Genomic DNA, 26,464 nt, shown 5'->3' on the forward strand with positions numbered 1-26,464 from the left:
AACACATTCTAAAAACTATTTCCAAATCAAAATCTACCTCCCTAATGTGATTTGTCAGAAATGGAAAACAATTTATTATAGAACATTTTTAATTAAATCTTAATTACATGTGCAATACATCACCCAAATTTAGAAGCTCATTTAAACTAATTATGTTGAAAATGCAATTGCATGTTAAATAGGCGACCACACTTGCAGACCTGCCCAGGTGTTTCTGCTCCTTTCTATTTAAGCATTTAGTTTCCTTACTATTAAATGACACCTGTTAAACATTTGAAAGCTTGCACGAGTACATATTCATTTAGTAATGCCATAGTCATTTTTCTTGTGAAACAAACAGGTGTTTTTCTCCTAACCTTGATGGTTATTCTCATTGTACGTTACAGTATAATCCGTTTCATTAAGTTAAACAACGAAGAAGTAGACACTTTGGGGAAATTACCTGTTTGTTTGTTTGTTTTTTGCGGTACGCGGGCCTCTCACTGTTGTGGCCTCTCCCGTTGCGGAGCACAGGCTCCGGATGCGCAGGCTCAGCGGCCAAGGCTCACGGGCCTAGCCGCTCCGTGGCATGTGGGATCTTCCCGGACCGGGGCTTGAACCCATGTTCCCTCCATCGGCAGGTGGACTCTCAACCACTGTGCCACCAGGGAAGCCCTACCTGTTATTTTTGATTAACGAATAATCTCCTATCCTGTTTTTAGAAGTTAGAATGAACTACAGCCCTCCCTACACATATCCCCAGTGGATACATTCCTGAACAGTGGTTTATGAATTAGAAATCTGTATTTTGAGCTTTGTTCCCCTTGACTTAAAGTATAAAAATAAAGATGCAGTTCCAGAAATAAATATTTGATACCATTAGATTCAGATGAAGTCATGTTTGACATAGCACCAATGTGTTCAAAATGCTAATATTGATCGTTTATGCATCAAAGTAAAAAATAAACACAAGCAGTAATGGCTTATAGCACATGTTGAAACCATGGATGCACTGAGTTTCTTTCTTTTCTGCCAGAAATAGAGCCAGGGGAAGGGGTTCTTAGATAAAACATGATGGGATTGTGGGTCAGAGTCTAAAGATTTTACAACAGGCTATGTATACAAAATTCTTTTTTATTATGTAAATTTGCTTAAAAGGGGATATATATATTATATATATATATAGTAGAAAATTAGGCATTTCTTTTTGGCAGTGTGATTTTGGTAAATTTTCATAGAATCCACATTTTGAAAATTGCTGGATCTTTGACAGCTCTCCAGTGGAACACAAGCTTAGTCCTTTCTACTTCCTTTTGCTGCAGACACACACACTTCATTGGCTAATTTTCCTCGCTATTAATGGGACCAAGAAGAACTGAAGCTAATGATGACTGTGGGTATTGAGAGCATGCACTATAGATCATAAACCAAGACTAACTGACTCTGAGAGCAGATAGAACCATTGGTATCAGTAAGCATTATTTTACGTTATAAGGACTTTTGGGTGTTTTAATCCCTCATAGCTCTTTTTTCAATGTTTCCCACCATTAGGAACTAACTTTGTTTTCACTCTTGGTGTGTAAGGCATTATGGTGAGTGTCGTGGGCCATGTAAAGAGATAGATAAATAGTTCCTGCTACAGAAAAGATAAAGATATAAGAATAAACATTTAAACATATCCTTCCTATATTTTATAAATAAAATAACAGGGAGGCAACTAATGAGTTAAAGAAAATATTGGTAATGAATGGCTGAAGTCCAGCTTCTTTGGCAAAATGTTGCATATAACCATGGTATAATGAATAAAATGTAGAGATAGTATTAAATCAGTTTTTAAAAACTTTATGTAGCTTCTTCGGGTACATGAGCAGAAACATAAGTTGTGAGAAGAAAACTTCGCAATGCTATTGTTAACATTTTAGACACGTGATGGATAAATATCTTCTTTTATGAGCTTAAAGCTCCAATCTACTTTCTAACCAGCAATTTCTCTTCCATTTTCAATTCAGCCATTTAGTTGCCATGGGGCTGTTTAAATAATCACAAAAGTACATACATTAATTTAAGTTTTCCATATTTCACAGGAATATTTCAGCCAGTAAAACCATAAATAAATCTTGATAGCATTCCTTTAAGTATAGTCATTGTTCTCATTAAGAAAATAAAAAGGTTAAATAACAGGGAGAGAGACTCTTTTTTGGGTGGGAGATACTGGAGTTTTGCCTACTGATTGCTGTTGGCCCCCTTGACCTGACTGCTGAATTGATAGTCATTATGGCTTATAGGCAGCATTCCCAGAATAAACAATAAATATTCATGGCTTGATTATTAATGAATAATCTATGAGTAAGTATGGTCTATTTATGCTCATTACTGTGAAGAAGACTTACTTGTAATACTTTAAAGAGAAAAAGTACATTTTTAAAATAGAGACCAATGATGATGAGCTTGCTTTTTTTTTTTTTTTTTTTAAAGAAGATGTTGGGGGTAGGGGTTTATTAATTAATTAATTTATTTTTGACTGTGTTGGGTCTTCGTTTCTGTGCGAGGGCTTTCTCTAGTTGTGGCAAGCGGGGGCCACTCTTCATCGCGGTGCGTGGGCCTCTCACTATCGCGGCCTCTCTCGTTGCGGAGCACAATTTCCAGACGCACAGGCTCAGTAGTTGTGGCTCACAGGCCTAGTTGCTCCGCGGCATATGGGATTCTCCCAGACCAGGGCTCGAACCTGTGTCCGCTGCATTAGCAGGCAGATTCTCAACCACTGCGCCACCAGGGAAGCCCGAGCTTGCTTTTTGAGTAAGTCTTTGGGAAAAGTTTGATATAGTTTATTTTTATTACCTAAAAACCTTATCTTCACAAGCTGGAATTGTTTCACTGGATTTTAAAGAACTTAGGAATTTATTTTATTCAAAATAACAGGGTAATTGGAATAATAAGAACTTAAAACTTTTAATCAGTTATTAAAATCCTATCTACAGATTTGTGATTTGTAACTTCAAGTACTGCTCATTTATATCATTACTCATTAAAATCACATCTACTGTAATTCCACTTTTCTCTTATAAGACACTTCCCTAAAGTCTTGGATATGCCTTTGCCTCCCTGCCTGTTGGTGCTCTGAGGCTTAATCATATCATTCTGATGTTCAAAAAGTCTTAGGTTCTATTTATTTTTCCTCTATCGTTTTTCTTCAGGTAGTTGCTCAAAATAATCACCTTGAGCTCCACCTCAGTTATGTAGAGATTTCTATCCCTCACCCTTCTACTTGTTCCCTTCAGAAAACATTATTGGATGCTTTCTAGATTTAAGAACTTGATGTTTTGACACAGAGCTACAGTTTTATGGAATAGAGAGCTTTTTGCTTATTCATATATTTGTTTATACAGTTGCCTGCCTGTGTTTTACACTGTTGTCTCTTTTAGATGGTCAATTCCTAGAGATTAAAGACAATTTAAGACTTTCTTTTCCACTTCCTTCTACCATTGCTAGATAGTACCGTACACAGTTAAGCAAGAAGTTTTGTTTTTAATGACTTTATTTTGGATCGGCTATAGTAAATAATGCTCCAGCTATTTGGGATTAAAATTATCTTAAATATACTGTCTTATAAAACTCAAGTGAGGGTCAGCTAACAAAACATGAGATTAGCAATCAGAAGCCGTGGATATTTATACCTAATTCTCCCCTTTACCTTGATACTTCAGGCAGCTTGTAAGATTTAGTGCCTTTTATGTTGTGATGAATAAACTCAGATTAAATCATTCATTCATGTGATGTTAATTATTTTAGGGTGCAAGTTACCATTTAGTAAATTACTTTTTATGTACTTATATTAATCTGGACAAATGAATTCACCTCATAAAGATAAGCGACTTATTTCTCTCTCCAGAGACTCCATTTCTCGTAGTAAGAGACCTCGTTTGGGATTGTTTATCTGAACTTAGGTCTTCTCTTAATATCCTCAATATCAAGAAATACTTGATGAGAATTCATAACATGGTATGAACAGGCTGCAGGAAGTAGACAAGCTATAATTCTCCTTTCAAATGACCAGTATCACAATTGAGATGAATAAATAGATGACCAAGACAAAAACATGTATGTAATTATGCATTAAAATAAAACTTTATGAGGAGCATTAAGGAAAGAAACAAGAGTTGTGTTCAGCTAATTAATTGATTCTGCTGCTAATTCTGCCTTCTTGGAATGGCAATATTATGAAAAAGTAGGTAGTGTAGATCTTGTAAGTTTAGGAAGAGAGACTATGGGGATATTGACCAAATAATCTCAGTAAAAATATGCAATATATAAAAAAGAAGAGAGAGAGTCATAAAGGTAGATAAGCATGATCATTATCTTTATTGTGCTTCCAAATTTTTTCATTCATTCAATCAATTTGGGATTTTTCTAATCTATTAACAGTTCTGGTGATTTACTTTCTATCTTTAGAAGGGAAAAGTTCATTAATGAGAGCAAAGAGAAAAGAAATGCCAAAGTATTCCAAGTCCAATACCAAAAAGAATTGTAGAACAAAGTGCTTTGCCAAATAATAGCAAATAATCTTATCTTCAAGAGATAAGATGCCTCAAGATTTTAATTTTAAGAGTTAATATACTCATTTAACTTTTGTAATCTGCAAATAATTTTAGGAGTATCAAATCAAAATAGGATACTCCAGATCTCTGACACCCTACATTCATTTCTAGATTGCTAGCTTATAAATAGAGAAGAACTAGCCATAACTACGATGTATACTCAGAGTAAGGTAAAAATGTTAATTTTGTCATATTTCTTAGGAGTTTGACCCTCTTAAGGGAAAAATTCTCTGAGTCCATAAAACTTAGTTTGTTCCAGAGTAGAGGAAATTGAAATTCTTCAAATGAATTTTCACCATTGGAAGATTTATTCAACAGAGTCATCCAGTGCTTTTTACATGCCTGACATCATGCTAAGTACTGGGTACACCAAGAATCTGTTTCAATTGCCGAAGGATTTGAGGCACCTTATAAAACTCAATGTAAACAAATCAGTATGTAAGGAAACTGGTTAACAGAAAAATAAATTATGGTTGAGAAATAGGTGAGCCTGAGTTCAGTTCAGTATGAAGAAGGTATGTCATAATGTAGTACACACTGCCTCCCTTTGAAATAGATCCTGAGTCTGAATATTGAGCACAACATTCAGTGCCACCACCGGATCCAGTGCACCATCCTCTCTTCCCTGAATATGGTCGTGGTGTCCTGAGGGTCCCCCTGTTTTTACCCCTGTTCTCCTTCAGTCTGTTCTCCACACAGAAACCGGAGTGACCCTGTCAAAATACAAGCAGGTTGTGCCACACCTCTGCTCAGTACCCTCTGATGATTGAGGATCCCACCTCCCTCAAAATAAAAGCCAGAGTCTTTATAGGACACACACTCTGAACTGCCCTTACCTCTCTGATCTGCTCCCCATCTCCCTCTCACTTTGAGCCTCCTGACAGTTCCGTACTCTAGGCGTTGTCTGAGCTGTCCTGCCTCAGAGCTGTTGCGCTTGCCCCTCCCTTTGCCTGGAGTGCTGCTTCTCCAGGGAACTGCTTTGCTCACCCCCTCACTTCCTTTGGGTCTTGATTCACCTTCTCAATGAGGCTTCCCTTACCACCCTGTCTACCCTTGACACTTCCTGTTGTCCTTCTCTGCTTTTATTTTCTCATTGGCACTTTTCACTCTCTAATATACTATTAATTTTACTCATGTAATTGATTTGTTTATGATCTACCTCTCCTACCAAAATGTAAGTAAGCCCCATGAGAGCAGGAACTTTGCTTTGCCCACTGCCAACTTCCAAGTGCCTAGAGAATGCCTGGGTCATAGTTGGAGCTCAATAAATATTTGTTGAGTGAATGAATTAAGGTGCTTGATGCAAACTGGCAATTTAGCTACTATAATACAAAGGACGCAGCAGTGAGACAGGTCAGAGGAATGTAAGGAGGGAATAGCGAGAGGACTATCTGAGAATTTGAAGGAAGGTGAGGGCGGTTGTGTGAAATGCCACAATAAATCAGGTAATATGAGGACTGGAAAGAAAGGCCGTTTAATTTAGCATTTAAAAGGAAAGGATGAATTTAGGGAGAGCAGAACATACGCTGCAATGGATTAAGAATAAAGGGATGTTCTTGGATGTTTGGGTGTAAATAAGATGTGTGGGCTACTGAGTTATTTGCAACATTTAAAATAAATTTGTAGCAATTAGAGTTTTTCATTGTTGTTTGAATGTGTGTTGGCCAAGATTTCACTTTTATTTTAACGTTCGTGGGGTACTTTGGTCTTTGCAAACTGCTTTCACATTATTGTGGGATGTTTAAAACCACAGTGTGGTGAATGCTGTTAACATTATTTCTAGTCTGCCTTCCACATCTGAGGAAATGCTGAGACTTGGGTAAATGCCTTTTCCAAGGTCACATGCTAGAAAATGGTGGAACAGGGCAAAATATCCATCTTTTGACTTAGAAGTCCAGTGCTTTACTTGCTTTCCTTTCATAAGTGATTGATTTAGTCAGTTTTATTTTGCATGTGTTATTGTAAGCTAATAATTAAATCATATAGAAAAAAGATGCGGCATAAATAAAATAACAGTATGTGACTGATGCGACACTGAGATGGGCAAGAAGACGTCAAGAGACCTGGACGGGGATGAGTGGTGCGTTTGTTTAAGGGATAAACAGGCGCACCGCTTGTTGATAAAGTTTCAGGGGTATGAATATATAGTACTTGATGTGTAAAAGATATAAAATATCTTTTACGAAATTCACACGGAACATTGTTTTCACAGGTTTCTGAAGGTCTGTGGATCTGAATTAGTGCGTCTTGAATTATCTTGCAGCCACTTCCTTAATGAAACTTGCTTGGAGATTATTTCTGAGATGTGTCTAAATCTACAGGACTTAAATCTCTCATCCTGTGATAAACTACCGCCTCAAGCTTTCAACCACATTGCCAAATTATGTGGCCTTAAACGACTCGTTCTCTATCGAACAAAAGTAGAGGTAAGACTTACACCTCTGCTAGTGTTAATAGCCAACCGAATATTTAGTTACCTGTAATTGCTCATAGTAATGTGATTTCTGATTTTCAAATAGTTTAAGTATATGATGCAACCTGACTATTCTAAAATCATTAGAGCTGGCTGATTCAGTCATTTCAGAATTAGTCTATTGTGTTGTGGGTTTTTCTCGTTTTAAGAAAACGTTGTCTTCTGTGCTCTTAGAATTTTTGTAATGCTGTTCATGTTTGTAGGTAAAGAAGCAAGCAATGGGCTGAGGTGAGCCGAAATGCTGGCAGGGAATGAATTAGAGAAAGAGGTGGGAGGAAAGTATGTAGGAGAACATTTGCTTGGAGTGGGAGGAAGCAAAGTGGAGTTTATTCAGGACCAGACTTTGGAGTTAAAATCCCTAATACATAGTTTAGGAGTTTATCCAGGACCAGACTTTGGAGTTAAAATCCCTAATACATAGTTTAGGAGTCTCATTAAAGAAAAATATTTATTGATCTGCTTGCTTTTTTTCACATAGCTCTAAGACATCTTACCAGGTCATTACATATACTACCACCTGACTGTTTTCATTTTATTTTTTTATTGGAGTATAATTGCTTTACAATGTTGTGTTAGTTTCTACTGTAGAACAGAGTGGATCAGCTATATGTATACATATTACATTTTACCATAATCTACTCAACTGTTCCCCAAATGGTCAACATGTAGGTTTTTCCAGCTGTTTTTCTTTTGCAAACCACCTAACGATAACATTATTTTGCACAGAGTTTTATATGTACCGGTTACTATTGCTATTGGATAGAGTTCTGTAAGTGGTATATCTGGTCACAGTATGTGCCTGAGCCCCTGTGATAAACATCCACTTACTGCCATATACTTGTTTCCTCTACTCCAGTAATGTTGGCCTTCTTTCTATTCCTTGAACATTCTGATCCAGTCCCAGCTTTTTCTCCTCTGCCTGTCTGGAATATCCTTCCAGCTCATTACATGGCTGGCCTCTTCTCAACTCAATGTCCAACTTAAATGTTTTTTTTTCAGAGATGGCTTCTTAGACATTGATAAAAGGTAACCCTCCCCCGCTTCTAGTTTGCTTCTGTCATATCACCCACAGTGTATTTTCTTTTTAGCAACTTTATCACTATGAGATTATCTTATTGGTTTTCCTACTATCACCTGTCTCCTCACATTGGGATATAAGTTTCATGAAAGTAGGACCCTTGTCTGTCTTTTTCATTGCCGTGTTCCTGGTATCTAGTATCATACTTGGTAAAGATTGGCCATTCAGTAAAGATTTAAATGAATGCATAAGATAGCCAAATTACTTTTCCAAAATGGTGTACTCCACTCTAGTGACCCCTTGCCTGTCTTGAATGTTGCCTTGGCCAAGTATTCAATCTCTCTGTTTCCTCATATCTAAAGTGGAGGTAATAAAAATACAGATCTCATAGGGTCATTGTGAGAATTAATTACATGTAATGTACTTAGAGGGTGCTGAACACATAGTAAACTCTCAATAAATATTAGCTACTAATAACAGTAGTAAGACTACGGCAGTTTTGTAGTATGTGTTACTATGTGTTAGGAAAGTCTCCTCTCTATTCTTTTTAAACTTAAAAAAAAATCCTTGTGTATTATTCTTTCAGATATATCTTTCAGCAAGGATTTTATTAGCAGTGCCTTTATTATATTTCATTTGGCTCTTTAATAAGGCTTCCTATCTGTTCATATAGGTCTTGTTTTACATCCAAGAACATGTTATAGTTTTATTCACTTAGGTTTTATATCTTTCTGGTTAAATTTAACCCTTCTATTTTTTAGTCTCAGATACTATTTTATTTAATTTTAATTGGTTATTGTTAATATAAAGAAAAATTGGGCTTTTGTATATTTATCTTGTATCTGCTCACCTTACTGAATGCTTATAATTGTTCTAATAACTTATGTCTTGGTTTTTCTAATGATACAGTTATATAATCTGGAAATTAATATACTTTTTCTCTCTGTTCCAATATTTAAAGTGTTGCTACGTTAAGTAGAACTTCATAAATAATGTAGAATAATAGAGTCACAATAGGTATACCAGTTGTATTTCTAATATAGAGGGAATGTTTTTTTCTGTTTTTAATATTTATGTAACAAATATTTGCATGCCTGTTACGTGCCGGGCACTGCTCTAGGCACTAGAACTTCATTAGTGAACTAAATAGAAATTCCTCGTGTAGCTTACTAATTTTATATATTGTTTGATGTTTCTTTCTGATAAGTAGTCTTTATCATTCTCATTTGATTAAGAATATTTTTATCAAAAATGTATATTGTATTTAAAAATTTTAAAGCCTCCATTACCACACTGATCTTTTTTCTTCTTTTATTTATTAATATAATGACATGTTGAACAATCCTTACATTCCTGCGGTAATTCCTACATTTTTTTTAAACATCTTTATTGCAGTATAATTGTCCTACATGTTGTTTTGTTTGTTTGTTTTTTTGCGGTACGCAGGCCTCTCACTATTGTGGCCTCTCCCGTTGCGGAGCACAGGCTCCAGACGCGCAGGCTCAGCGGCCATGGCTCACGGACCCAGCCGCTCCGCGGCATGTGGGACCTTCCCGGACCGGGGCACGAACCCGTGTTCCCTGCAGCGGCAGGCGGACTCTAAACCACTGCGCCACGAGGGAAGCCCTGTCCTACATGTTTTAACTTAATACGTAGCTGGGTTATTTTCCTAATGTTTTGGAGCCAAGCTTTATCACTTAGAATCCAATACTTTGGATTCTAGCTTTATCACTTACGAATTATGTTACCTTGAGAAAGTTTCTTGACCCCTTGTGCTTCAGTAAAGTGGAGATGATGATAGTATGCCTTTCAAAGAGTTGTTATGAGGATTAACTGATTTAGTATATATAAAGTGTCTACAACAGTACCTGGTTCATTGTAAATATTCTTTAAGAGTTAAGACTTATCAATAGTTTTTACACCTGCTTTCTTCAATGAAATTGAGCTGTGTTTTTCCTTTTCATGCCATTTTATCAGGTTTGGAGCTGAGATTATGACACCTTAGCAAAATGATTTGTGACATTGACATCTTTTTCTTTGATCTGGAATAACTTTAACAAATGAGAATTATCTGTTAGATAGAATTTATCTATAAAACCATCTGGGTGTGTAGCTTTTTTTATTGGTAGATCAGAGTAGATATCTTTAGCTTGATGTAGTTTTTAAACTAATCTGTGGAAGTCTGAATATAGTATTCCTGGTTTGGGGCAACATTTTTACCTAGAGTTTAACTGGTGACCTGCTTTGTTGGAAAGAAGACTTTGATTCTAGTTCTGGCCCTACCAGTGACAAACTTAACTCACATAGTCTCTCAAATTCCAAGATTCTTTCTTTGTAAAATGAGAGGACTGTTGTCCCTGAATGCCAGTTTAAAGATAGTGTTAGCCCATGTTTTCACTGGTCTGTGGTGAAATGACTCGTCATTTATGTGGGTGTAAAATTGTCAGCTATCTTTTCTTGGGTAGACCTATCTATTCTGAAATTATGCCACACCTGCTTTTTACTGGTGTATTTACTGTTTTATATTGCTCTGTGTGTCTGATATCCTCTGAGCAAGATGATGCCTCATTTTAAAATATTCTGATTAAATTTAACTTTAAGAAGAAATGTAGCATAGTTCATTAATAAGTGAACCTTCAGGAAGAAAAATCGGGTAAAAACCAAGAAATTATATCAACTTGCTAGGCATCTTACATCTGTGATGATTTGTAAAAATGTATTCCATGTGATGCTTTTGAAATGTCATAAATTAGCATGATCTAAGTGTCAGGGAATCATTACATAGTCCACAGTTTTCTTCCATTTACCCCAAGAAACTGATAGAATATGACTACATATTTTTTTAAAAGTGTGATTTATAGGAATTGAGAAGATTTCATCTCGAGTGGAGACCTATACATATGCATCCAAGTCTAAATAGCATCAGCTCAGCTTCCCTCAGTTACTTAAACATAGATGTGAAGTCACTGTATGACTGCATTAAGTAAAATTTGGTTTGTACCATATGTTACTACCTGTTAAAGTTTGTTTTTATTAGTCTATCTGCTAAAATACCATAAAATCATTTATAAACTTACCCTACACAATTTTTCTGACATTTAGTACGTAGAAAAAATTATAAAAGTGATTTTCATTGATCTACAGTTGACTTACAATAAAATAAAAAATAGTGTCATCTTAGTGATATAAATGGCAAAATTCAAAATTAAGAAAAACCTACCCAGGCAGTGTTTACTTTTACAGCTTCCCAGGTCTCTCTGCCTATACTTTATTCACTTCTGTTATCTTGTCATTCTTGGGATCTGCATCAGACTCCCCCACGGGCACCAAGTAACTCAGAGGAATAAAGGGAAAAGACAACACAATCAGCTGGTCTCTTTTAAAACAAACAGAAGCCACAGCATAAGCACCTCCCTTGTCACTTAGGCAAAGCATTATGTCACCCCCTTTTCCCTTCCATATGTTCACTGCTTCAGCCCTGCACTCAATGATGTTGGTGGATGGGAGAAAACAGAGTGAGAAGACAAGATTTAGGGGATTGGCTTCTCTCTAAACCTTCCACGTAATCGCTGGCAGTACATTCAGATGTTATAAACTGTCTTGGAAAGAAGGAATAGCAGTTGACTTCAGATGCCTCTGATGGCTCTAAGGAAATATATGAGGAGAAAAAGAAGATATGAATTTGAACTTCCTGGGAGAGGTTTTTTCTTTTAAAGAATACATATTATCCAGTGCCACTTTTACCCTTGTTTTTCTAAACACTACATAATTATAAAATAAGAAAAAATAAGTATTTCAAAATATTGACTCTATTGTAGTGTATAATCTTCAGAGAGGTCAGATTTATGATGTAGTAGAGTTATATTTATGTGCCTATATATAATTTACATTAATAAATGTAATGTATTTATGCCATCTTATAAGATTGAAGCAAATCTGTGTGCATAGTGAATATAGCTTTAGAGGATATTGGAGACCTGGGTTTTAGTCCCAAAGTTTGGGAAAACTTACTGAATACGTTGTTTGCTGTCCTAGACATTCTGCATATTATTTAATCCTTTACACTAGTCTATTGAGAGTAGGTGTTACTCTTAAATCTTACAGATGATGAAATGAAGGTCCCAAAAGATTAATGTTTCCCAGTGGCACAGAGCAATAAGTTAGAGTCAGGATTTGAACCCAGATTTGGTGGCCTCAGAGTTACAGTGAAAATTGTAAGATATATAAGAGCATAGAATAGTAGTTATTCTAATAGCTTGGCTGTCTATCTAAAATAGAGCTTTTCTCTTTACTGCTTAATCCTTTTCTAATCCATAATTGGTAAGGAAATATAACATTGTAAATAAGATACACAACATTTCGATCCAGTGTAAAATGCAAACTATTAAGTTATATTCTGTAAACGTTTTCTAGTCTAAAATATCTACTATAGACAAATGGACTTTTGCCTTTTATTTTTATTATGAACAAACTTAGTTTGAAGTCTTAGTTCTGAATTTATAATAACAGTTAGTTATTCAAATTACATTTAGTATAATTTAAGTAATAGTTTGTAGAGTCCATAGTTAATGAACTACCTCAAGCACATGGTATATATATATAGGCCAACTCTCAATATTACACTATAGTGGGGAGCAGCATTGGAACATATAATTTCCCCAAATATTTTAGCATGTAAAGTGGTGCATTGTTGATGTCCAGGTAGTGTGTTCCTAAGTGGTTAGGTAGAGCCAGACACATTGCAGGTCTGGTTACTCAATAAGAATGAGAATGCAGAGAACAAAACTATAGTAGGGTCAGAATTGCCTTATATGCAGGTAGGTAGATCCTGGTGTGCTGATGTGGCACCTCCCTGAGCCAATGGCGAAACAGGCAGTGGGCCCAGGGCACTGGGCTTCTCTGTACCTGACATTTTACCAACAAGCCCTGCTGTGTTGACCACTGAGCCTCATGTGTAACCTTGTCAGACACTGGGGCTGTATCCCAGTGCATTTCATTTGTACTGCTTAATTGCTGCTTTGGTAGTCAACTGTGTGAGAGCAACCTTAAAATAAGCCCCAAGTGTCATTGTCACCAATTTTTGAGCCCAGCCTTTTATGACCTGGCCTAGCTCGTTAAGATTTTTCTCCCCAGCTCCACTGCTTTGGCTAATACCATAGCTAGTACCCTACAGTGAGAGGAAGCAGCAATAGGATCTTGTTCAGACTTTAGGTATGGTTAAAACTGCTTAGCGGTGAGGTCTGGGTGTTGATTCAGACATTATTTGATAATTTAAAAGCTGGGAAGATATTTGTTATTTGGTCTGTATCAGAGATCAGTGTCAAAGACCTCAGTCCAAGAGAGTTCCAAGGTGATGGAGGAGTAAGAGGACGTGGAGTTCATCTCTCTCTATGGATGCATCAGGAGTACATCTACAGATGCAACAGTTCTCACAGAACACCAGCTACACACTAGCAGAAGACCTTGGACACTGGGAAAGACTGTAAAGATCCCTGTATAACTGGGTATGACAAAAGAAAGAAGGGAGAAGGAGGAGGAGAGGAAGCGGGACGGACCTGCACCCCGGGGGGTGGAGGGGTGGGAAGCTGAAGCAGGGGAGAGATTCCCGCATCCGGGGAAGCCCCCTCACTGATGGAGAAATCGGCTGGGACAGAGGGAAGCATTTGAGGCTGTCGGAGGAGGGTGAAGCGACCAATCTGTGGCAGATGGGACAGAATGAAAAAACTCAGTCGTTCTCTTGGCTTTCCCACTTGAAAGATTTATGTGCTTGGGTAAGTCACTCATACTAAGCTAAAAGCTCATTTATCTGTTAAAAAAAAAACTTACCCTATCACATAGGCTATTGAGAAGCCCAAATTAGGTCGTACATGTAAACAACAACACACTTTATAAATTAGATGGACTTGTGTAAATGTGAAAATGATAGTATAGGTTTACTCAGCATAGTCCTATGCAGTCATTCCCAACTTCGTGAAGTATTCTTTTAGGTCTTCCTAAATAGGAATATCTTTTCCATCATGTGCTAAGAGAGGTTTAGGCCGAATTACTGCTTTCACACTTATGATCTGTTTCTGGTAAAAGGGATGTTCATTTCTAACTTATAAACTCCCTAATGGGAGGGACCATGTTTGACTGTTTACTTTTTACAACCAGTACGTAGAACAGTGTCTGGTATTCATTATAGTGAATATGTCTAGTAGATATTCAGTAAACTTGTGTTGAATGAATGAGTGATAACTCTCGCTTGTCAATTCATTTTTTCTTTATTTGCTAAGTTAGTAAGCATAAGTTTGTCTTTCTACAGAATAACCACATCAACTAAGCAGAGGGGTGGGTGGATCTACAACTTGGAAAACTTGTAAGAAAATATTTGAACTGTATTTGTCCAGAATTTTTAGCTCTAAAAAATAGTGAAATATAGTTCTATTTGTTTGGTTAGTTTATTTCATGAGATCTTTTTCTTTCTTTAGGTATGTTTAGGATTGCGATGAAAAATCGCTTCATCAGAGAAATAGCAAATGTCTTCTTATAACATCAACCAAAAAAGAAAATCATTAAATAACCTCTTTTCAGAGTTAGGGGTATACATTTGTTGGATTTCAGCAGTTGCGGAGCTGTAAATGTATGCCTGGTGAAAAACAAGATAGTACTAGGTGATGGAGAGACAGAAACGACCCTCAAGCTGAGATTTAGACTCTGTTTATTGCGTGATCCCAGCATAACTAGTGAAATGAGTGATTAATTGCAGTAATTTTCTTTCTACTGAATTTGGTAGATCTTTTAGAATTGTGTAGGCAAGACTTTTAGGCAAAAGATGGGAACTTAGAACAAACAAGAAGGAGAACTTTAGTTGTACTTAGTTTCTTCTGCCATTCGTGACAAAGAAGTAATTATAGTAGAGTGAGGTATATAATGATTGGAAAGACTTTAAGCACCTTTAGTCCTTTTCATCTCTATTCACAAGATTCTTATTATTTATGATAAACGTTAACTGCAAGTACTTCTTTAGCCATACATGATGATGTATTCTCATGAAAGGAGGGTTATAGAAATTTAACTCATTAAATAGACTTTTAAATACTTAAAAGGAAAAAGCTTTTATTTTGAAATAATTCTAGGCTTACGAAAAGTGGCATAAAAAGTACATTTTCCTCCTATATGCATATTTTTTTCCTGAACCATTTGAAAATAAGTAGAAGATATAATTCTCTTTTACCCCTGAAGGGACATATACGTGCAACCTATTCGTAAATACTTGTGCCATGGGCTGAATTGTGTCTCCCCAAAATTCATATGTTGAAGTCATAACCCCCAGTACCGCATAATGTGACTGTATTTGGAGATAGGGCCTTTAAAGAGGTAATTAAGTTAAATGAGGTCATTAGGATGCGGCCTAATCCAATATGAGCGGTGTCCTTATAAGAAGAGGAGATTAGGACACAGACACACTCGGAGTGAAGACCATATGAAAACACCGGAAGGAGATGGCCAGTTTCAAGCCAAGAGGAGAGGCCTTAGAAGAAACTAACCCTGCTGGCACCTTGATCTCAGACTTCTAGCCTCCAGAATTGTAAAAATTAATTTCTGTTGTTTAAGCTACCCAGTCTATGGTACTTTGTCATGGCAGTCCTAGCAAACTAATACAACTTACAAAGGATAGCATAAGGATAACTTTTTAACATATTGCATAAAAAGTGACTTCAAGAGAAGTCCTTTGCATTGTCTAAAACAATCTGGATTAGTGTTAGGAATTTGAGCCTATTTACCTTTTCTTTGTTTGGGAAAAAATATCTGAAGTTGGGGGTGAGATGGGGCATGATAGGTAGCTCAGTAAGAATGTCATCCTGTTGCTTAGCAAGAAAACCAAGAGTGTGTTTTTAAAAGTTGGAGTTATAAATGGAACACCTGCATCCAATTTTGATTGCCTCACTTCAAGAATGATAGAGCATAAATTGAAAGAATCTGAAGTAGTGCAAAAACTGATTATAGGTATTGTAGGGGACTAGTATATGACAGTAATCCATAAGTGTGGTTCAGCAACTGTTTACTTGGCCTGCTAGGCAGGGATGACAGTTTCATGGACCCCACTGCCTTCATCTTCATGAACTAGAAGACAAACAAAAGTAGCTGATCTTTACTTCTGTTGGATATCAACACTCTCCTCCTAGTTTCTTTTTTCTGTGCCAGTTTATTCAGCAGAGTGAATATATAAGTAAAAATGCATACCACCCTGTCTGTTAATGAAACCACCTGAGCTTTCCTACAAAAGATACATAAATGATTTGATTTCGTGCCACGAATTTGCTTTCTGACACATAGATAATGGTGTTCTCCTGACTGCGTTCTTATTTGATTTAGGGAACACATTCCTGTATATTGGTAAGTAGAAGCAGGGATGGTCTTTCTTTTAGTAAAGCAAGTGCATTTAACAGACTTAAGGAAAGGAGTGGCCTCTCACCAGGGCCACTGCTGATTATTAACTAAGATCGAACAATTGAAGCAGGAAGAACCTACTTTGGTCACCTAAATTGACTAATGCAGGCTGTCATTAGCTGTCACCTAAAAGGCAGTCCATTTCAGACAGATTTGTTTAGACAACATATAAAACAAAGATATTAATAATTACTTTGTTCTTAAACAGAATCAAGAATTAAGGTTTTAATAACTTTTACTATATTATATTCTAAAACTAACAAACTTTTAAAAGTCTTTATGTCTCCAGGCAAGAATATGTCTATACTTCTTTTCTAACCTGGATTGCTTTATAGAAGTGCCAGTGGGAAGTGCCACGCTTTTTGGTGGGATTGAGTGTGTGTGACCTGCATGATGGGCTATGATTCAGTCACAGTTGAGAAGCTTCTTGGGGGTCAGATTCATTATCATCCACATTCATGACAGTAACCAGTATACCGGGTATAAGAAATCTACCTGGTAAGGACACATTCATTAGAGATAGCTGATTAACACATTCTCTCACTGTTGGCATGTCACAGGGGAAACCAAATTACAGTTATAAGACCTGTCTGGTGAGTTCAGAATGAGAACAGTGAGCATTAGTTATGTGACTTAAATGCTTAAAGGCATCAACACAAAACAGATTGATACCATCCTCTTAACAGGAAGGAAGGACATGCTTTTGGAAGAAAATAGATAAAGTCTTTGGACCAGTGCACCCTCTTCAGCTGAGCGTCGTTTAGATGAACAGTGTCAATCAACCAATGTGTGCTTCAGATTCCTATGCTCCCTTGGTGGTCCAACCCTTACCCCTCTGATCAAAATATTCTTTCTTTTACATAGGTAATAAGGTTACAGTCAAGTCCAGCCGGTGTGCAAACTGCCATGACTTTTTTTTTTTTTTTTTTTTTTTTTTCTTCGGTACGCGGGCCTCTCACTGTTGTGGCCTCTCCCATTGTGGGGCACAGGCTCCGGACGCGCAGGCTCAGTGGCCATGGCTCACGGGCCCAGCCGCTCCGCGGCATATGGGATCTTCCCGGACCGGGGCACGAACCCGTGTCCCCTGCATCGGCAGGCGGACTCTCAACCACTGCGCCACCAGGGAAGCCCCTGCCATGACTTTTTGACTGCACATCTCTGCCATCATCCGTCATGGGTTGATACGGAAATTGATCAGTTTAGTCATCTGTGCGCGAAGATATATTCAACTGTATTATTATAGGAGAGATCCACTGCAGTGGTAAAAATAGGCTCTGAAAGGAGACTGCAGGGCAAGGCAAATGTGTGTGATTTAGTCTTAGGTTTTGTTCTTTCACACATATGGCTTTTTGGAATTCAACACATTATTTGAACCTTATGCTAAAATTTCTGAGACTGTGGTCTAGGGTAGGTCTGCAGTTAGGTTTAGAGAACTTTCCTTTTTTTTTCCTCAAAGGCATGTATAAGAGTTTATTAATTTATGTCATTTATGATCTTGAACATTCTCTTTTTAGAGAACAATCAGAAGTCTTACTTTTCTACCACAATGCTGATCTTCAGGTTTAACCTATAAAAGACAATATTATTTTCAAGTTGTGATTATGTATCTGTATATAAACTATACCGTATTATATATTTAAACTGTATAAAAGGACAATTTGGTTTATAGCAAATATCTATAAAGTAATTGAATTGAAATATTCTAAATATTCTAAATATATATAGTTTCAAGTACTTTAAATAGGTCTTAAAATACTTCAACTTTTACTCTATATTTCCCTTCCCCAAATTTAGAGATTGGAACACTGGGGCAAAAAAAATTAAATTAGAGAAAGAGAAATTCATACATATATGTAGATGGATCTTCAATTACAATAATTGAGTGATTGTGTTCTTAGGATTTCTTTGGTGGTATTTCTTATGTAAATTTATAAATTTTCATTTAATGAGCATACTTTTATAAAATCCTATCTCATTACTTATAGTTATTGCTGTGATATGTTTGAAATACATCATCAGTGAAAGTATACTTGTGATCAGGTGATGTCACTAGTCTCTCTGTTTTAGCTGGTGCATGTCTGTGATATATAAACATCTATTTCTTTAAGATGCTTTCTAGGAATCATGGTTTGTTTATTTTTTGCCGTGCCATGCAACATACGGGATCCTAGTTCCCCGACCAGGGACGGAACCTGTGCCCACTGCATTGGGAGCACGGAGTCTTTTTTAATAAATTTATTTATTTATTTATTTATTTTTGGCTGTGTTGGGTCTTCGTTGCTGCGTGCGGGCTTTCTCTAGTTGCGGGGAGAGGGGGCTACTCTTTGTTGCCGTGTGCGGGCTTATTGCAGTGGCTTCTTTCGTTGTGGAGCACGGGCTCTAGGGGTGAGGGCTTCAGTATTTGTGGCGCATGGGCGTAGTTGCTCCGCCCCATGTGGGATCTTCCCAGACCAGGGCTCGAACCGGTGTCCCCTGCATTGGCAAGCGGATTCTTAACCCCTTAGCCACCAGGGAAGTCCCGGGAGCACGGAGTCTTAACCACTGGACTGCCAGGGAAGTCCTTAGGAATCAGGACTTAGAGAAATACAGACTTGGGATCCTATCTTCCTATACTGAGTGTTACAAGTAAGGGTTGTATTCTTTATTAAAGATGAGCACCAGTTAATTTTTAACTGCAAGAATTTTTAATTGCAAAAGTTATTAATTAGTTATAATAATTATAAACCTGTATTAATATAAAATATGAACACAGTATTGCATATGTGGTTTATGTAAGGTCTCATTATAAAATGTATACGGTATGCATAATTATAACTCTACTAAGTTACAAATCTGGAATATCTAAACCATTTGTGTGAGTATAAGCACCAGTGATCACTTGATTGAGTATTTTTGCTTAGCACTTTAGTAGTGTGGAGCATAGGAGATTTTGAACTTTATGGGTAGCATCTCTTAAAAAGCTGTCAATGAAAATTTGAATTCCTGCCTTCTTTTACCTCTTAATAAATTTCCTTGTAACAAGTAGAGGCAATAATAACTCTCTATAACTTAATAGTTATCCATTGGATTTTGAGGCCGCTGAACAGAGTTAGTAGGTAAATTTTAGGTTGAATATAAAAGGGTTCTTTATTTCTTTTTCTAAAAAATATTTATTCATACTTCGGCCGTGTCAGGTCTTAGTTACAGCACACAGGCTCTTCATTTTGATGCGCGGGCTTCTCTCTAGTTGTGGTGTGCGGGCTCAGTAGTTGTGGCACGCAGGCTCTCTAGTTGTGGCTCACGGGCTCAGTTGCCCGGCAGCATGTGGGACCTTAGTTCCCCAACCAGGGATCAAACCAGCATCCCCTGTATTGCAAGATGGATTTTTAATCACTGGACCATCAGGGAAGTCCCCAAAGGATTCTTTCTTTATGAACATAAATCCTACTACCAGGTGCCAGCTTCACCTAAAGTATGTTTTGAAAATTTTGTAAAAGAAATTAACATGGAGCCAGTCACTTCTTAGTGACTCCGGTTCCACAGTGATTTAAATAAGGTTGGCCTTTGTTTAAAAACTGCAAACTCATTTGAAAATGAATCTGCTGCATTGCATTATTAAAGCTGCTAACTATTTAAATTGTGTTTTAATTTTATAGAGCTACTCTTGTGCTTATATTGAATTTTACTGGTCTAACCAGCAGAATTTGTCAATTTGGGAAGCTAAAAGATATCTTAAGTCTTAAGTAAAAGGTTCATAAAATTGTTCAGTTTTTATTTCTGAATACCTTTTTTTGTAGTATGCTTAATATAGGTTTAATCCATCTATTTGTGTGTTCTACAAGGGTAAAAGTGATGCAAGTACTCGTTAAGGTAGAATTGTTTTCTTAAATTGGGGGTGGGCGAATTCTTTCTGCGAAGGGCTGGATAGCAAATACTTTGGGCCTTGCAGGCCATATGGTCTCTGTCATAACTATTCAGCCCTGCTGTTGTAGTGTGAAAACAGCTATAAACAATACATAAATGAATGGGTGTGCCATGTTCCAATAAAACTTTCTTTACAAAAACAACCAATGGGCTGAATTTGGCCCATGAGCAGTATTTTCTCAACTGCTCTAAATCACTGAGACTGTGGTCTCTCTAAAATCAGGTCATTTTATGTCTGGAAGTGAAGAGGTAGTTTCTCCTTTTTGCTTTAGCATCAATAGTAGTACTTTAATTCTGAATACTAATGGCATAGAGAAAGAAGATACTAAAGATATTCTAGGAGGAAATCAGTTAGCTGGATTTGGAGAGATTGCAAGCTGATCTATAGATGTGTGCTCTATACCTGGGTACTCCCACCGTCTCTGGCTTATCTTGAGCTCTGCTGGAGGAAGTCAGGAAACTGTTAACTTGTGCTTTCTCACCTCAGTGCTACCAGTCAACCCTTTTATTTATCTCTATTTGACTCCTTGTTACATTCCTCACAGCATCCCTTCCAAGGTCATCCTTATCCCCTTATAGCTTGGTCTCAGCATTTGATCTCACATCTCTTATTTAGCAAAGATGTGTGATATTCAATATGAATCTCTTATGTTCTATGTTAGTTCCTTTTTTAAGGTAGGAATGAAAAATGATAATTCTACTACTAAATGAATTTTTTTAAATAAATTTGTTTATTTTTTAAATTTTATTTTTGGCTGCATACGGTATTTGTTTTTCTCTTTTTGGCTGCGTTTGGTCTTCGTTGCTGCGCTCGGGCCTTCCTTAGTTGCAGTGAGTGGGGGCTACTCTTCATTGCAGTGCATGGGCTTCTCATTGCGGTGGCCTCTCTTGCTGCGGAGCACGGGCTCCAGGCATGCAGGCTCAGCAGTTGTGGCGTGCAGGCTCAGTAGTTGTGGTGCACGGGCCCTGCCGCTCCGTGGCATGTGGGATCCTCCCAGACCAGGGCTCAAACCCGTGTCTCCTGCATTGGCAAGCGGACTCCCAACCACTGCACCACCAGGGAAGCCCTAAATGAATTTTTAATTCTCAATTTAATATGCGGACTGTGTAAGTTATTATAAAATATTTGCCTGAATAAGTATAATAGGCCGTTAATTCCTCTTCTACGACTTGAAATGCATCTACCCTTACATAGGTGTTTTTTAGATACATAATTATGAGAATATTAATTCAAAAGTGATCATAATGTATAGTAAAGTTATGTAATTTTCAAGCATGTTTTTAAACCCTGAGTCATGATAAAGGTCACTTCTGAGAAAGTATGTGAATGGATGGAGGGATACACAAACAGAGTAGATAAGCAAAGAAGGCAAAATGTTAAGATTTGATAAATCTGAGTTGTGACTACGTGGGTGTTTATTGTCTTGGACTTTTGTACTTGTCGCATATGTGAGGTTCTTCACTGTAAGGAATTTAAAAATAGATGACCAAACAATTTCCATGAATCATGAATGAGGTATATGTATATGTATTTTTTTAATTTAAAATTTCTTATCCACAAGAGTATGTGGAATTCTCTCTAAAAATTCTCTGCTATGTTCTGGATCTTGCTCTGGGAAAATCTTATAAAACAACTTTGTGATAAGATCTGGTACTTTAATAAAAACAAACCTAATGTCATTTTCCCATCAGTAAGTTAAAATAGCTAAGCGTTACGGAGAATCTGAAACTTATCTTCATATACCTCTTCTGATGTCAACATTCTGAGAGCTACGTGGCATTGTCTTATAAATGTTATAAGTTGTGTTGAAACTGAAGCATAAAATCAATATAAACTTTTTTTTTTTGCTTAAATTTAAAAAAATGCACAACAGTGAAACAATTAGTCTTAAGTTTGGTACCAATCTAGGGCCTATTATAACTACTATTATTTTATTTTTGCCCTAAGTTTATTTTAAATGAAGTACTTTGTTACTTTATTTTCTCAATAAGAATCTGAATAAATGTTTTGTGTTGTCATTGGCACATTCTTCAATCCCTCCCCAACTGATAATTTGTTCACTTCTGAACACTTGGAATAGATTAAACAGAGGCTGTATAATATCATCTTAATTTTGTTAGATATGATTTATTTAGTTCAGATGTTTAGAAAGTTTGCCACATGTTTGTGTAGTATTTTTTTAATTTATAAAAGAAAAAACTAAAAATCTGAATGCTTTGCATTGCTCGTTTTTAAATTTTTCATGGCAGGCATGTCATCAAGTGAAATTTTGACTGTTCAGAGATATTTCAGGAACCATGATTATGTAGCAGTCTCGGAAACCTTTGGGTTTCTTTAGTGGTGAGACCGTTTCCATTGCACAGGATGGATGGGCTGAAATGGCAGGAACATGACTAGAAAGTGCACGTTTCAGTCAGCATGGTGCTAGTGACAGGTGCTCGATGGTTGTTGGGATCCTTGTCAACAACGAGAATTCTTTGACATTAAAGTCACGGGCTCAATCCTGATTTGGGGTGGCTATTGGCAGTTCCATCAGCCTGCAGCTGATCAGTGAATGTTAGAGCTGCCGCTGTTCTACAGTTGTCACCAACCCTTGGTGCTTTTTTTTTTTTTGGAGGGCGGGAGGGATGGTTTATCTTGTCTTGTTCAGCCTTCACCAGGCTTTCAAATTGCTTACGTTTGGAAAATGCACTGAGAGGTCATAGGGAATATAGGTGTCTTTAGGGCATGCAAAATCATATACAGAGTGACGACTTACTACGTGGAGACGAGTAATGATTACCTTGACTCCAAGCCAATCAATGGTGTGAACACCTGGGGACTCATTAAATGGCATTTGTGGTGTTTGTAACCGAGGTTTTGAGCTCTATTTCAGGAAAAGCAGTGACAGCCTTTAATGTCTAATTGACCTCTTCTCTTTGTTTCACTTTCTTGTCCTTTCCTTATTTGCCTCTGATGTGGTTCCTGATGGCAGCAAACAGCCCTGCTCAGCGTTTTGAACTTCTGTTCAGAGCTTCAGCACCTCAGTTTGGGTAGTTGTGTCATGGTAAGTATTGGAAAATTCTTTATTCTCAATTGCTGCTTCCCTTTTTCTTCCCATGGGTGACTTTTATCCTGACCCTCCCCTAACCCACCCACAGCTTTTCAGATTTATGGATAACTATGTGCAAGCCGCTTTAAAACATTTTTCTTAAATGGGAGAATTTGTCTTTGAAGCATTGACATTATTTATCTGTGAGAACAAGGAAAGAAGTATAGCGTGGTGCAAGGAGTGTGGTTCTGCCTCAAGCCAGATGTTATCTCAGACAAGCTATTTGCTCTCTGGGCTTCTTTACAAAATAATATATCAATCATACCCAAATGCCAGGAGTCTGGTAAGTTTTTCACAAAGCTAATTTTAGTTTTTGAGTTCAGAGATTATTTTCTGGAAATGCTGATGATAGTAGATAGGTTTATTTTGTTTATTTTACTGTCCTTACTGAGTAAGATGAAAAGATGGACACCAACCTATGTTGGAACTAATCTCTTTAAAACGTTACCGGTCTGTGAAATCCAAAAACCTAGGGACTGTTGGAATAAATAATCTTGAAAGTCCTTTCAGATATAAAATTATAATGTATATGTCATTGGAAGAGTTCATGGGATGAATTAAATGTTTTTCAACTAAATTACATGGTTAACAAATAAGACTGACACTCAAGGGACAGTAGACCTCTTGTGTGCGCGTGTGTGCATACGTGTGAGCCTGTGTGCGTGTGTGCACACTCACAGGAAATGCATCTCCCAATATAACTGACCGTGGAGCGATCCATACCTCTTTATTTTCTTACCTGCCCCCCCATACCCAAAGCAGATTCAGGAGATCCTAAACCATTCCAGTTTTGCATCCACTTATTAGGAAGACCTGAATAAGCGGACGGTTGCAAGATCAGAGAAGTGTTTAGGCCTTATTAAACCCCAGGTACGGGCTCAGGCCCATCCCGGTCTCCGGAAGCAATCTGAGAGCCCGCGAACTCAGCATTAGGTTTCCCTTCTGGTCAACTTTTTACGTTAGCAAGGCATTTCATGGGCTTCTGTTGGGTCCTTCTAGTGGCTCTTCTAGATGGGCTCAGTGACACTCCATGGCACTTTCTGTGACAACATACCAACCAGTTACTGTCACTTGGACTTTGCTTATTGTTAGCCTGCCTTCTTTAGATTGGTAAGGACCCTGCTCTGACTTTGGCCAGAGGTATCTTATTCTGCCTGTTAATTACCTCCCCATAACCTAGAGCAGCATTCTCTAGAAAAGCAGGCCTCTAATCACAGACACTTTCGAGTTGGAATTATGTATGTTTATAGTTGGAATTAGGTGTAGTTGAAGTCAGCATTTTCCTAAGTTGACCTATGGAACATTAGTCCTAAAAGATATTCAAGTTAAAAAGTTGTGTATTATAGGGGGAAAGAAGGGGGAATAGGAATTCTGGGTCTAAATTAGGAAACGATGCTCCTATATCCTCCCCCTGGAGTTTTCAATGGTATGTCCTGCAATAAAGAAACAGTTTGCCTTTGCTTAAACCAGTGTTTTCCAACTTTACCTGACTAATGAACCCATTTTTTCATGTTACATCTATTATTATGTGATACGGCATGGGAAATGCTACTTCAGATAAACAGACCATTTTTAAATTAAAGTATGTAGTTACCAGTATTGTTACAATTGATATTGATTTGCCAGGAAATGAAGTTTTAAGGACTTGACATCCGAAGTTCAGAAATACTGCTAATATTGCCGATACTGCTACTAACGTGATGATTGAAACATTTCATACTTGTCACAGAAGTACTGTTCTTCACAGCAGGTCTGGGTTCACCAGGACAGTAACACAGACAGCTCTTGGTTGATACTTTAATACCATGTTTATTTCAGTTTCTTTCCTGTCAGCTGACCAAAAGGCAGGATGATTCATTTGATATTTTATTTTTGACTATCAAAATAATAGCAATCAGAATCATGGGTTTTGGAAAGCTTTTAATTTGCTTCTTCCCAAAGGAGCTAATTGGCTGCGCTAAGGATCAAAGCTACAGTTTTGTGTTGTTTGGGTCCACTCACTTAAGAAGATAGTTGTATTTACCCAAATCGATTTCTCGTGGTCTTCTGCATGATTGTTCCTCAAGAACCTTAGAAATCATCACCACTGTTTCTAATCTATCAGCTCTTTGGTTCTGACTCAAAATATAGCCCCCAACCTGTCCACTTCTTCAATGCCACTGCTTCACCTTGATCCAAGACCCAGCATCTCTCCTCTGCGCTAGTGCAGGCCTCTTCACTGGGCTTCCTCCTCCATTCATACCCACCTTAGACCATCCTCCAGAGCCCGGAGGGGTTTTTGTTTTAATGTGAATCATATTTGTTTCAAACCCTCCATCGATCTCCTTCTAGTTAAAATAAAAATTCAAAGTCCTTCACGGCCTGATGGCCTGGCCCCTGCGTAGCTCTCTGGCTTCACAGCCTGCCCTCTCTCACTCCCCTTGGGCGTGTACCCATCGTATTTCTGTTCCTTGAATGAGTCACGCTCATTCCCGGAGATCCCGGCAGCCACCACTCCCTCCCTCAACCTCTGCCACTCTGATCACTCTCATGTCACCCTGTTTTATTGTTTTACTTATCACTCTCTGAATTTATTTTGCTCATTTATTTGTCTGTATGTCTTTCCAAGAAATGTGAACACAGTGTTTTTTTTTTTGATTCACTGTTGCTCCTAGCATCTGGAGTGATGCTGGCACATCGTAGATGAAAATATGAATAAACCAATGGACAAAAGGAAGTGATCATGGGAAATGTTTGCTGTTTTGTTTCCTTTTGACTTCTGATGATAATGCTGATACCTGATTATAACAAAATCAAATGAAACTCCTAAAATAATCTGTTTAAAGAAACATTATTAAAACATTCAAAGCCCATGAACTGAAATGTTTAATTCTTGAATAGTAGAAGCTTATCCCACGATCATGAGGTAAATCATTGGACACCTCCAATAACTGACAGCAGCTAACTTATCACAATCTACATTATTTTTCAG

The 26,464-nt window shown here is 37.4% G+C and overlaps 1 protein-coding gene across 1 annotated transcript in view; it reads left to right on the forward strand.

The window, feature by feature from the left end:
* Nucleotides 1-26,464, forward strand: part of FBXL4 (F-box and leucine rich repeat protein 4) — a 67,196-nt gene that overhangs the window by 34,813 nt on the left and 5,919 nt on the right. Inside the window, exons 6-7 of the mRNA XM_065888784.1 lie at nt 6,787-7,000; nt 23,377-23,448. Of these exons, the coding sequence (XP_065744856.1) occupies nt 6,787-7,000; nt 23,377-23,448 (286 nt within the window). The remainder of the gene's footprint in view (nt 1-6,786; nt 7,001-23,376; nt 23,449-26,464) is intronic.

This window comes from Phocoena phocoena, chromosome 12 (genome assembly GCF_963924675.1).
Source record: "Phocoena phocoena chromosome 12, mPhoPho1.1, whole genome shotgun sequence".
In the NCBI taxonomy this organism is placed as follows: domain Eukaryota; kingdom Metazoa; phylum Chordata; class Mammalia; order Artiodactyla; family Phocoenidae; genus Phocoena; species Phocoena phocoena.